A 13,344-nucleotide genomic window follows, 5' to 3' on the forward strand; every position below is an offset into this window, starting at 1 on the left:
GATTGATCTGTTCCTCCTGCCCGGTGTGTCGACTAGTTAGCTGGCGACTTGCCACCTTACCCAACTTCTTCTCACAATGTGGAGTTTGTCCTCCAGTAGCTTCAAAAGCCTCTCTGCCCAGGATGACTGTTTCCTGCGGAGTTCTTCAAAGCTTTAGTCTTTCCCAGCAGTACTGTCCTGCGTTCAGATCCCAAGAGATGAAGTGCTGGAAGCCATATGACACAGTTTAGGGTTGGGTAAGTAGGCACAAAACAGAAAATGTTTTTGAAACGCTTGCTGCTGTTGAGACAAGTTAATTGACAAAGAACATGTGGCAATATGGTTCTTTATTGACACTAACCATTTAGATAAATGTGGCTATTATTTACCTGTTTCTTTCCATCATCTCCTTTATCTTCTCCAGAAGTTTTACAACTTCCGAGTATTTTCCGCTTTGAGCATATTGCTAAGAACTTGATATTTGTTCTCACATTGTCACCCTCCCTTTCAATCTGCTGCTCAATTGTTATTTATTGTAGGCCATCACCATATGTGAACAGGATGATGGCATGTCTCGAAACCATCTCACTGAAAAGACCCATGTGTTCTTCCACTGCTCTCTTATCAGCTTCTCTTAATGGCTCATCGGTTGGGATTACCAGGAGGAATACGTATGTCACTGGACGGCACAGACAAATGCTATGTTGAATCTCTTCTTTAAACCATTTTGGAGTGGTCACTGTCGGAGCACTGCTCCAGTCTGGTGTTTCGATCACTGTGACCAACATACAGTGTAGCTGGTAGTGCAACTGACTGCTTTGTGCAACTGACTGTTTTTGCCTACATTTCTTTATACCCAGGATGGTATTTCTAGAGGAACTCTTGCCAGAGATTCTGCTGCCAAGAAGCACAATCTTGACTTCTGGTAGTGCTTGGCCTGTCACAGAGAAAGAGAGCAATCTCAGGTTGCCTTTCCAGACATGAGCAATGGCAATATGAAACTTGAGCAAATCCTGAACAGTTTTTTCCTGCTTCCTACAAACATTATACTGTATTGCTGGTGTCTATGTCAAAAATACAAAAACATGCATTGTCTCTCTTTGAAAATGTAGGACTTACCATGACTGGAAGGCATGCAAAAACTTGCCATATTTCCATGATCACTCATAGCCACCAATTTATTCTGGAGTTGAGTTGAAACTGATATCATACTACCAGCTACACCCAGTTTCATTTGGTACAAAGTACAGATATGTCAGTGCCTTCTATGCACAGGTAACAATATAAGCCTAATCAGCATAACAGCATAACAACAGCATATATAATGCTTCAGGCCATTATATAATGCAGACAGTTGTTTCTTAGCTTTCCTCAAATAAGTAATTGTTTGCCATCTTTACACACAAGGTCTGTTGTTAAGCAACAGTAGACGTCACATGACTAAAGACACCAGTACCTGATCTCAATTTGGATTTCTCACCTTATCTTGCCATGGTTATTTATTCTGTTACACCAACAGGTATAATGCATTAAGATGTGGCTGTAATGCATCTTGTCATAAGCATGCATGACCTCTTACATGTGTCAATAAATAACAGCCACTTTAGTCAGGTGCCAGATGTAACATTTGAACAAATGGGCTCAGAACGAGCCTTTCCTGCAGAGAAAGTTTTATAGAACCTTAATTCTCATAGAAATCAATATCCGTTCTTCTATGACACAGATGGATCCATGATCCCACTTCAGGAGATCAGTTTCTCCCCAGACAGTAGTTGATTCTACGAAAGTTGATAGTAAAGTTGAATCTGTAAGTAGGGGGGAAATAATGATCAACATCTAACATACTCTTGAGGAATGTGTTTATTTAGCAAATAAACTCACTGGAGCAATTTAATGATGAGTGAGGGGCTTTAGGGGTGGTTTGTTACTGTATTGAGTTAGAATTTTGTTTTATGGTTTGCCAGCAAACCCAGTGGTAAATATGAATTGGTAAGTTCTACACTCCTTTGATGGACACTACCTGTGATTCAATGTTCACACATTTATAATGACAGCCGAAGACGTGTAAGAATGTAAAGTTTGCATCCCAATAACAGTACTAGAAATCTGAATTCCAATTACATTTTCAGTTTTTAAAAATGTAATTGTTGGATCTGCTGTAGTTGCTTCAGCCATTCTCTGCCCAATGACCTTTGTGAAACAAATTATTACAACTAAAGTCCTTTAGATATCAAACTTTTCTTCACAAATGAAATGTCCATTCTCCTCATAGTCCTCGCGAGTGACCACCATCTCATCAAAGTCTGGGTTTTCTGCCAGGAGCTTGCCTCCTTCCCATGGGTAGGAGATTGGACTACGGACAGAGAAAGGTAACGTGTTCATTTACAAATCGGTGATAAGATTTTACTCCCTAAATAAAAATGTTAAGCCTTGAAAAGTAGTTGCAAACTCTAGAGTTTATTTCTTCTTCAATCTTCTAAATAGACCCTGCCTGTGCACTCACTTGGGTGGCTGCAGCACAGAAACCTGGAAGTCGGTGGGGGTGAGGGAGCGGACCTCTTTGTACACCCGATCTCTGAACCCTGGGAACAATGTGTTACCCCCAGTGAGGACAATGTTCTTGTAGAAGTGGGGCTGCATCTCTATACAAGGAAACAGGAGAGAAAATGACATTTTATTTCATTGACACCTCTTCACCTGCTCAATCTCTTGTATGACTGTGAGTGAAAGTGTGATGATTGTTCTTTCTCCTACCCTCTGGCATGTTGTTGATGGAGTTGACTAGCGCTTCAGGGATGCCCATCTCATGGATGCCGATGTCTGAGGGGTGAAAGAGCATCTCTGGGACGGCAAACCTCTCATTGGCCAAGCGCAAGATCTGCTCTCCGGTCTTGTATTTCCCTGTGAAGTTCATCTCCTCTCTTGGCTGGGGGAGACACAGAGGATGGTCAGAGAACAGGGGACTACTCCATCCACAACCTCATTAAATTGTAATGTAAACTCTGAAAAAAAAAATAAACGTCCCCTTTTCAGGATCCTGTCTTTCAAAGATAATTTGTAAAAATCTAAATAACTTCACAGATCTTCATTGTAATGGGTTTAAACACTGTTTTCCATGCTTGTTCAATGAACCATAAACAATTGATAAACATGCACCTGTGGAACGGTCGTTAACGAACAGCATACAGACGGTAGGCAATTAAGGTCACAGTTATGAAAACTTAGGACACTAAAGAGGCCTTTCTACTGACTCTGAAAAACAACAAAAGAAAGATGCCCAGGGTCCCTGCTCATCTGTGTGAACGTGCCTTAGGCATGCTGCAAGGAGGCATGAGGACTGCAGATGTGGCCAAGGCAATAAATTGCAATGTCCGTACTGTGAGACGCCTAAGACAGCGCTACAGGACGGACAGTTAATCGTCCTCGCAGTGGCAGACCACTAACAACACCTGCACAGGATCGTAAACATACGAACATCACACCTGCGGGACAGGTACAGGATGGCAACAACAACTGCCCGAGTTACACCAGGAACGCACAATCTCTCCATCAGTGCTCCGACTTTCTGCAATAGGCTGAGAGAGGCTGGACCGGGGGCTTGTAGGCCTGTTGTAAGGCAGGTCCTCACCAGACATCACTGGCAACAACGTCGCCTATGAGCACAAACGGTTTTGTCTCACCAGGGGTGATGGTCGGATTTGCGTTTCTCGTCGAAGGAATGAGCATTACACCGAGGCCTGTACTCTGGAGCGGGATCGATTTGGAGGTGGAGGTTCCGTCATGGTCTGGGGCGGTGTGTCATAGCATCATCGGACTGAGCTGGTTGTCATTGCAGGCAATCTCAACGCTGTGCATTATATGGAAGACATCCATGGCATTCCTGTCTTGCAGGAAATCATGCACACAACGTCTGGGACCTGTTGGATCGGAGGGTGAGGGCTAGGGCCATTCCCCCCAGAAATGTCTGGGAACTTGCAGGGGCCTTGGTGGAAGAGTGGGGTAACATCTCACAGCAAGAACTGGTGAACTGATCTGGTGCAGTTCATGAGGAGGAGATGCACTGCAGTACTTAATGCAGCTGGTGGCCACACTGACTGTTACTTTTGATTTTGACCCCCTTGGTTCAGGGACACATTATTCAATTTCTGTTAGTCACATGTCTGTGGAACTTGTTCAGTTTAAGTCTCAGTTGTTGAATGTTGTTATGTTCATACAAATATTTACACATGTTAAGTTTGCTGAAAATAAACGCAGTTGACAGTGAGAGGATGTTTATTGTTTGCTGAGTTTAGGTGTAACAATGAACGGAAAGTGGGTTCAAATAAATGCGTGTGAAGAATCCATACCTTGCAAAAGCCCTTCTTGATGGAGCTGAAATCTGGTAGCACATAATCTCTCATCACTGTGTTGTCCTCTCCTTTTAACCTGCAAACAGAGTTGATCACCACCTTTAAATCAACACTCACTCGTCTACTGACATAACTGCTTCAATTAAATAGTAGCCTACAAGTTTGGGGCGGCAGGTTAGAGCGTTGGGCCAGTAACCGAAAGGTTGCTGGATCGAATCCCCGAGCTGACAAGGTAAAAATCTGTCGTTCTGCCCCTGAACAAGGCAGTTAACCCACTGTTCCCCGGTAGGCCATCGTTGTAAATAAGAATTTGTTCTTAGCTGACTTGCCTAGTTAAATAAAGGTTAAATAAAAAAACAGTCCTTAGAAATGCACATACAGACTTGTGTCTAGTTTAGCAGGCAAGACGATGCTCTAATAAAAATGAAAATGTCCTTACTGTGCTATATCCATGTCCTTGTAGAAATCCTGGGATACATAGCACACATCCTCTTTCACCTGATTGATCACATGGGTCTCATCCATGACATGCAACTGCCTGTTGAGGAAGGACATTCAGCGCAATAAAATTATATCAATTACAATTCTGCACAAACACGTGACATTGGAGAAGCTGTACAAAACTATGAACACAATAGTCAATGCCAGTTTGACATGACAATCTTACCTATATGAAATAATCTCCTTCAAATGATTGGTCAGTAGCTTGCCTCCTACGTTGATCCTACCAAGGGAAACAAAATGAAACTATTGTCAACTAAAAATAGTGCTACATGCTAATAGCTAAGTCCCAAAACCATGTCGCATTAGCTTTAGGGCACAGCACAAATAAATAACACCAAAGGCTACCATATTTCATAAAATATGTATTTTTAAGACATCCATGTGGAGGTTACGGGTTTGGTAAAAGGTGTATATAATACAATTGCAATCTGAAATATTCCAAACTCATTTTGAATCATGTCGTGGCACGTTTTTGAAAATTATAGTTATTTTTGGTAACTTTTTTGCACTGTTAATGTTGAATAGCAATAGTGTTAACCTGCATATCCCATCCTTCATTTTCTTCCCCCTGCAGTAGGGGACTATGTGGGTGAAGGAGAAGCCACTGTCCACCACGATGCAGCACAGCTCCTGGTTGTTCACCTGGAAGTAGCGGTGGGCGCTCAGGGATCCAGCTGAAACAGAGGACATCCGCATTACACAGCCAAGTAGGAATACTTTCTACCATTATCACAGCCAGGTCTGTATCATCATAATTTAACTTGCATTGGGTTGAATTTATCATTCAGTCACAGTGTAAGATCAAAATATAGATATCTTAGATCTAGCATAGTTACTAATTGAAAACACACAAGCCTTCGGCCACTGGGGAAGTCCTTTACTGAGTACATTGAACTCACCATTAATTCTGAGAGCTGCTTGGAACTGGTATTCCTCAAACAGGATCTCATTCATGGACTCCTGAATGGAGGTGAAGTTGAAGTAGGGCTCTGTGATCACTACACTGGTGTCTGCAAAGTCCACCTGCAGCCATAACATACACATTGCAACTTCTTCCCCACTGTTATCAATCTCTACCCATCTTCAATTCCATAGGGTTACTTACACAACATTTGTGATTCAGCTAATTGTGGAAAATCATTAATCACAACACATTGGATCAACAGCACCTTAAACATTTCCTTTCCAAAGAGGTGATCCCACACTTTTCTTTGGACATCCCAATTAACAAGGTAACCCTGCAACAGAACAGACAATAAAAAGCATTTTAGTCTTTCGGATGCAGTGCCCCTTTTGTCCGCCAAGCCTAGGAATAATTTACTGGCAAGATGCTGTGCAACCCCCTGGACGACACGGCCAGATCACATGCGCACCTTTTGGAAAGGGAGAATGTAGAAAAGTCCTGAGGGATCCTTGATTTCATCCAGTTGGTTGGCGGTAAAAGTCTTCAACCTTGACGTCTTGGAGCGAAACTGACAATTTGGGATAACGCTATGGGAAAAGAGAAACAAGAGCACTCTGCTTGAAATCGAAGAGGTCTGCCGGTTAAAGAGGTAGTTTAGGATTTTACAACTTAATGTTAGATGGTTCCTCATCCTGCAAGTAGTCTATGGGCCAGGATAAACTGTAATCAATGGTTCGGTTTTCTTTACACAGCCACTACAAACGTAACTAACTTTAGATTTGGTCTTTTTATTTTAACTTTAGATTAGTTTTTTGTATGCCCACATGCCCCTATCACTTCCATTGATCTTAACTTGCAGTGGCTTAAGTTAGCTGAAGTTTGCAGTGGCTGTTTAAAGAAAACCGAACCATGCATTACAATTTCTCCTGGCACGAAAACAACTTTCAGGGTGAGGAAACATCTAAAATCAAGTTGTAAAATCCTGAAATACTCATTTAAAGGTATGATTATTATTGATATTTCCCATTGATTATTGAAGAATATTATAAGTTATAAATGCCCCATGAGCTAGTACGACTGTTTCTCTATTACCCAAATGAAAGGTTTTATTACTCCATTGTTTACAAACAAGAACATAAAGCTTCAAAATATCATGAAGTGTCAGTCCTTGCATCTAGCTAGAGAACAGTCTATGAATTTGAGAGGGAGCTCATTTCCCTAGCCCCATCTGTATAGATGGGTTAGCTGACAAATTCAGGAAAAAGATGTACACGCATCAATGGGGCAGAAATCCATGAGTTGTTGTGATTCTGGATGGCCAGATAGCTACCAACAATGACAAACTGCCATGTGGGGAATCGTAAGTGACTGGTTGCAACAACTTTAATCTTGCTGTTGATACCATCCTGTCTTGTTCTGACTGATTTCATGTCAATTCTAATATGGATAAAATCTAGTTAACCAACAAGTAACGATGTATTTGAGAGACAAGAGACAATTGGAGACGAAATATAGTTTACACGTTGTCAACAATCTAAGCCAATCCCGTCTGTTTTGCCTCAGTTGTTGCTAAACAACCAACCCGTCTATACCAAAACAAGTGACGGAGCTGCCGTTTTGCTGAAAAACGAATCACAGATTGAAGCTTTAACCATCCGATCTGATTATTCCCTTGAAATTGGTCACAATAATAGATGCATTTTTTCTATAAAACATCCAACAATAAAAAGCACAACTATGTTTATCCAGTTATATTTGTTAGCTAGCATCATAGCTTGTAACGTTAATGTTACCTGACTTTTTCGTGGCTGTATCCAATTTTGGCCGAATAAGCTCCGTTATCAAGAACTAAAGTGGTCATTTTCTGTAACTTGGAAGACTTTACCAGGGCCACTTAAACTGTAGTTCAATAAACAATAAAACTACAGTAGCTAGCTACAAAGCTGAGCAAATATCGAATTTATCGTGCGCTCTTCTAGCGTGCTTCTTTCTGGCCAATCATTGCTCAAGAAATGTGTCCTTCCAATAGTTAGGCCGGGAGGAAGCGTGTTTTATAACATTAGTTCCGGACCTGTACCAACAAACATTGGCATTTATTCGCATCTTGAAAATCACAATCCACAAAGTTCCAACAGTGTAAAATATACGCCTACAAGGTCCTCCACAATAACATGATCAAACTGGGGTATGCAACCTTTATTGTAATAACATTTGGTAAAAAACTCAGTTGCATACATTTCAGAAATGGCAGGTATTTTTGATCATTATTTTCATAGCATCAGTACATTAATTTTGCTTAACGTCTCACCCAAAATATGAATGGCCAATGCCTCCACAAAATGTACCAAACACATTAAATCATTTTTGTAACCATACATTTAATCAAATTCTATCTCATTGAAAAATTCACCAGGCATTACGACATCTTTGGAAAATGACAAAATAACATTTCCATGTGTCTGAATAATGATTGATTTCAGAAAAATTAAGTTCAGTCTTTCACAATTAATTTGATGAGAATTCAAAAACAGAAATTATTTCTAAAATCTATTGAGATATTCAGAAAACCTGTAGACTCACTTCAGGTTTTCATTAGTTCCACTCACTCATATAGGCTCCATATTTAAACTAATCAACACAATGCAATGTCTGAACTCTGAACTAGGTTTTGGGTGAGGTTACTGATAGTAAGGGCGGTAGCGGGACTGGTCTGGGTGCTGGGGAGGACCAGGCATCTGGCCATGGGGTGGGGGCCCCTGCATGCGGGGCGGGTGAGTGCCCCTGGGGGCTGGCCACATCCCTGGGCTCAGTGCTCCGGGCTGGTTAAAGGGCGGGCTGAGAGTGCCCCGATCCTGCTGCATGGAGCTTGGATTGTAGTGGTGGGGAGGGGGCGTGTTAACAGGAGGACCACCGTGTTGGGGCAGGGGGCCTGGGGGAGGTGGGTGGTTCATGTAGGGAGGCATCTGGCCCATGATGTGTCTGGGTAGTGGGGTGATAGGAGGCAGGCCTGAGGACATGGGAGGGACCTGGTTGTAGACCAGATGAGGCGTCCCGGAGCCCTGAGGCAGGTGCTGCATAGGGTGGCTGAGGGTGGGTGGTGGCTGAGGGGGTGGGCCGTAGTGCTGCTGCTGGGGTGGGAGGGCCATCAGGTGGTGGGGCTGGCCAGGGTAGTCTCCCTGATGGGGGTGGGGAGGGGGCATGCCCTGGGCAGGCTGGGGAAGGGGCGAGTCCCCAGAGTCATCCTGAATGGGCACAGTGATGAGGTTGCTGTGCTTGCGAGTAGTCAACGTGGCAATGCGGAACGTCTCCTGACCCAGTGGGGGGCGATGGAGACCAGAGGGGCCCAGTTCAGAGGAGGGGGTTGACGGCGAGGCGGGAGGGGGCTGGCCATAGGGATCATGTCCCTGCAGCTGTGGCGGTATGAGGGGGTGTCCTTTGGCCAGGTGGGGCAGTGGTAGCCGACGGTGGTGGTCAGGTGGCTCTGAGGCCAGTTGTGGATGCAAGGGCTCTAGGCGTGGTAGGATGCCCCCTCCTGCAGCCTTGGCTGCCCTCATGTGTCGGTGGTTGACATGGGCCTGCAGGTCGCGCTGGGACAAGTAGGTGCGCTTGCAGCCCGGAACGATGCTGCACATGTAGAGGAGGCCCCGCAGGCACTGCTCGACCCGCTGGACCGGATCTGTGCAGCTGTATAGGGTGAGACTAATCTTAGGGGTTTAGTAAGGGAAGTGGAGCCAGCGACAACACACGCATTACATCAACACATGCTTTGAGAATTAACAGAGAGACTAGACTGTGCACTCACAATGTGAGGGAGATGGCTCACAACAGTTCATGACTAATTTAACTTGTACATTATAATCGAAGGCAAGGTTGGAGAGGCAATTTACCCTGGACACATCTTTTCCATCTTCTTCTCATGGAGCAGGGCACAATCATAGCAAAATACATGCTTGCAGGGAATCTGTGGAAGAGGAACAATGTTAGCACACATGAGCGCCAAGTGTCAAGCACAGGAGGCTGGTGAGGGGAGGACAGCTCATATTCATGGCTGGAACAGAGTAGATGGATTGGCATCAGACACATGGAAACCATGTGTTTAATGTATTTGATACCATTCCACTGATTCCGCTCCAGTCATTACCACAAGCCTGTCCTCCCCAATTAAGGTGCCACCAACCTACTGTGGTGTCAAGGCATAAAAATGAATGAATAAAGAGTGTGGATTATAGTTACTTGCAGAAATATTCCTAGTGAGGGAAGGAGGCATAAACTTACCATGCGTCCATAGAGCTTTATGGGAAGGCCACATATCTCACAGAAATGAACTGGCGTGTCGTCCTTTTCGCCAACCAGATTCAGCTGAAGAGACAAAACTAATATTTTCACATTTAGCTGTCTCTGAAAGAATACACACAATATGCAGCCTGCAACATCATGATAGTGTTATTTTGGGTCGCAACAAATTAGAGGAGTAACCGTGATTTAGAAGAAAAATAGAGAATGGACACTTACTTTGTAGTCCCAGAACAGGGGCTGAGAGAACCTCCTCTGGTTGCCTAACGCATCTCCAGACTTGCGCTCAAATCTATCTTCCTGCTTGAACCCAAAGCCCTCTAGAACATTAAGGAATACAATTGGCATGAATGGCAATTCTGGATGTGCTTCTCTCTCCTTCAAGCCACCATCATGCTTACCTTCATCATTAGACTGGGTTTTGGAGGGGAGTCTGCTTAAGGGTCTCTGTGAGTGGTTAACAGCCTTGCTTCTGACTGGCTGCTTGGATAGCAGCTTAATGGGGATCCGTCTGCGTACATCAGGACTCCCAAGAATGCCTGAACCATCAGTGCCTTGTAGATCAGTGTCTAAAAATAATAATCATATGTTAATAGCCATAGCTAGTTCAATGTGCACATTTATCTTTTTCAACTTGTTGGCTGTAACTGTTAAAACTAATGCTTGGGTCATAGATTATTATCCTCTAAGGCACAGGTGTCAAACTCATTCCACGGGGGGCCGAGTGTCTGCGGGTTTTCGCTCCTCCCTTGTACTTGATTGATGAATTAACATCACTAATTAGTTAGGAACTCCCCACACCTGGTTGTCTAGGGCTTTATTGAAAGGAAAAACCAAAAACCTGCAGACACTAGGCCCTCCGTGGAATGAGTTTGACACCCCTGCTCTAAGGTCTCTGCTTGGGCTAGTGTCAGTGGTCACAAAACATGCTTATATCCTGCCTGTCTAGTTTGCTAATTGTTTGCATGCTAACTTCAACAGGTTACTGTTGCATAGTGGTGTTACATGGGCTATTGGGATGCATTTTATGTGGGATATGTATAGACCTTTACCTAACTACCAATATCAACTACAACAATATAATATAATATGTATACAGCTAGCTAGCCAACGTTGGCCATAAGCATATAGCTACTATAGCTCGCTAGCCAACTGAAAATAATGCGAGCTAAGCAGTGCTAGCCCTCAAAGGCCTTGAGCCCAATACCGTTTCCTGTCTGTGTTTTCGGCTCTAGCTACCTACAGGAAACACTGCATAATAATAAAAGCCACTGCAACACAAAATGTATTATATGTACACCATACAAAATAGAACAAATGGATGTACACATAGAAACTCCTCACCATTTTGGTACATTATCAAATTATTGACGCATTGCAGTATGGGAACGGATTGTTCTTCTTCTTTACATTTGTATTGGCCGATCGCAACCAACTGAAAGGCGCATACAGCGCCACCAACTGTACTGGAGTGTGAGGCCAGTCGCAGCCTTCCTAGTCATCTACTGTAGTTCTCTTATCTGGCCGTGTGTTTCTGCCTACTGTTCCGGAGTGTGAATTCATTACACGATGTGACACAAAAAGGGAAAGGAAAAGGGACTGGGAAAAGGGAAGAAAAATTGCCCTACCGTCTAACCTGGGGCGGCAGGTTAGTTGAATATTGTTTTTATTTACTTTTTTGCTCTTTGGCACACCAGTATTTCTACTTGCACATCATCATCTGCACATCTATCACTACAGTGTTAATTTGCTAAATTGTAATTACTTCGCTACTATTGGCCTATTTATTGCCTTACCTCCTTACTCCATTTGCACACACTGTATATAGATTTTCTATTGCGCTATAAACTGAACATTTGTTTATCCCATGTGTAACTCTGTGTTGTTGTTTTTTGTCGCACTGCTTTGCTTTATCTTGGCCAGGTCGCAGTTGTAAATGAGAACTTGTTCTCAACTGGCCTATCTGGTTAAATAAAGGTGAAAAAAAAGGTTAGAGCATTGATCGAATCCCTGAGCTGACAAGGTAAAAATATGTCGTTCTGCCCCTGAACAAGGCATTTAACCCACTGTTCCTCGGTAGGCCGTCATTGTAAATAAGAATTTGTTCTTAACTGACTTGCCTAGTTAAATAAAGAATACTTTTTTTTTTAAACTACACCCTCACCACTATTCCATCTCATCCAACACCAGGCCAACTCTTCTGCAGTAAAATCTCATACACCCAAGTACTTTTCTGCAGCTGCCACCACATCATCTATTTTTATGTGATATACGTTCCATTTCCGCGGTAAAGTTGATAACCATGGCTATGAATGCTAACTATTGGCCTTGGCTTATTCACAAGGAGCCTCTTAGGATCCCTCGCCCTGGACCCATCTCCCTATACTACTCTCTTCAGTGCCTCAGCATACGACACCTTCTGTACTACTCTGATCCTGGCAATCTCAACCTGCCTTTTTTTAAACTGGACACTACGGATCTCCAGCACCATGTGTACCCCTACAGTTACAAAAGCTGAAGAACATATGCACATCCAGGTACTTTCCGCAGGTGCTGGAGTTGTAGGCAAACTCATCGGAAACAGAAAGGAAAACGCTGCTCATGCTCCCAGGTGATATTTATTTATAACAATGTTTCGACACTTAGGTCTTCATCAGGTATCAATGGTATATGATGGATACCTGATGAAGACCTAAGGGTCGAAATGTTGTCATAAATAAATATCACCTGGGAGCATGAGCAGCAGTGTGCGGCGTTTTCCGTTCTGTTTACCCCTACAGTTAACACACACATCTTTTTCAACAGATACTACACATTCCTTTGTCTCATGCCCTCCTGCACACTTCTCACATCTAGGAATCTCCTTCCTACACACTGCTGCAACATGATCATAAGCTTGGCACCTAAAACACCTTAATGGGTTCGGGACAAAAGCTCTCACGGGATAAATGACATCCTAACCTGACTTTGTCGGGTAAAGACTGCATCAAAACCAGGGGTTGGAACCAAAAATAGTTTCCAATAGTTTTGTTCTGAACAGAACCATCATTTTTTTTGTTCCACTGTTCCCACCAGCGAAGTAAAATTCTGAAACGGTTCAAACCTCCCAAAAAATAACGTTCCTTTCTGTTCCCTTTTAAACTTCAGAAATATATACTGTATATATTTTTTACATTTAGCTCGACATTAAATTTCTTCACCAATGGATAGAGCAGTGGACCGTGCAAGCTATGTACATGCATTGGACAGACAAGTGTAGTGTAGGGTGCTACATACGACTGAAATTTTGAAGGTGAGGATGGCAGTGGGCATGCA

General features: G+C 43.2%; 2 protein-coding genes across 3 annotated transcripts; both read right to left on the reverse strand.

The window, feature by feature from the left end:
- Positions 1-1,821: 1,821 nt before the first annotated feature.
- Positions 1,822-7,747, reverse strand: actr6 (actin related protein 6). The gene is made up of 11 exons (XM_039018208.1): positions 7,530-7,747; positions 6,206-6,323; positions 6,002-6,070; positions 5,732-5,855; positions 5,371-5,506; positions 4,996-5,052; positions 4,768-4,866; positions 4,326-4,404; positions 2,734-2,905; positions 2,483-2,621; positions 1,822-2,332 (listed from the first exon to the last, which is right to left on the reverse strand). The coding sequence occupies exons 1-11, from the start codon at positions 7,595-7,597 to the stop codon at positions 2,203-2,205; spliced, it is 1,191 nt and encodes a 396-aa protein (XP_038874136.1). The 5' UTR covers positions 7,598-7,747; the 3' UTR covers positions 1,822-2,202.
- Positions 7,748-7,917: 170 nt separating this feature from the next.
- Positions 7,918-11,480, reverse strand: LOC120066744 (E3 ubiquitin-protein ligase Hakai-like). Of its 2 annotated transcripts, none has more exons than XM_039018210.1 (6): positions 11,374-11,480; positions 10,431-10,598; positions 10,249-10,349; positions 10,012-10,095; positions 9,624-9,697; positions 7,918-9,420 (listed from the first exon to the last, which is right to left on the reverse strand). In XM_039018210.1, exons 1-6 carry the CDS (start codon positions 11,384-11,386, stop codon positions 8,415-8,417), a joined length of 1,446 nt encoding a protein of 481 aa, XP_038874138.1. In that variant the 5' UTR covers positions 11,387-11,480; the 3' UTR covers positions 7,918-8,414. The 2 variants fall into 2 exon arrangements, with proteins under 2 accessions (XP_038874138.1, XP_038874137.1); XM_039018209.1 differs by having other exon boundaries at positions 7,918-9,435.
- Between the last annotated feature and the right edge of the window lie 1,864 nt (positions 11,481-13,344).

The sequence above is a fragment of the Salvelinus namaycush genome, chromosome 21 (assembly GCF_016432855.1).
Source record: "Salvelinus namaycush isolate Seneca chromosome 21, SaNama_1.0, whole genome shotgun sequence".
NCBI lineage: Eukaryota > Metazoa > Chordata > Actinopteri > Salmoniformes > Salmonidae > Salvelinus > Salvelinus namaycush.

Coding starts and splice junctions, on each gene's coding strand:
- actr6 (XM_039018208.1), bottom strand. CDS start 7,597: ATGACCACTTTAGTTCTTGATAACGGAGCTTATTCGGCCAAAATTGGA. Junction 2,622..2,733: donor CATCAACAACATGCCAGAGG/GTAGGAGAAAGA, acceptor TTCCTTGTATAG/AGATGCAGCCCCACTTCTAC. Junction 2,333..2,482: donor TCTGTGCTGCAGCCACCCAA/GTGAGTGCACAG, acceptor CTCTGTCCGTAG/TCCAATCTCCTACCCATGGG.
- LOC120066744 (XM_039018209.1), bottom strand. Junction 10,350..10,430: donor AACCCAGTCTAATGATGAAG/GTAAGCATGATG, acceptor TTAATGTTCTAG/AGGGCTTTGGGTTCAAGCAG. Junction 10,096..10,248: donor CCCTGTTCTGGGACTACAAA/GTAAGTGTCCAT, acceptor TTGTCTCTTCAG/CTGAATCTGGTTGGCGAAAA.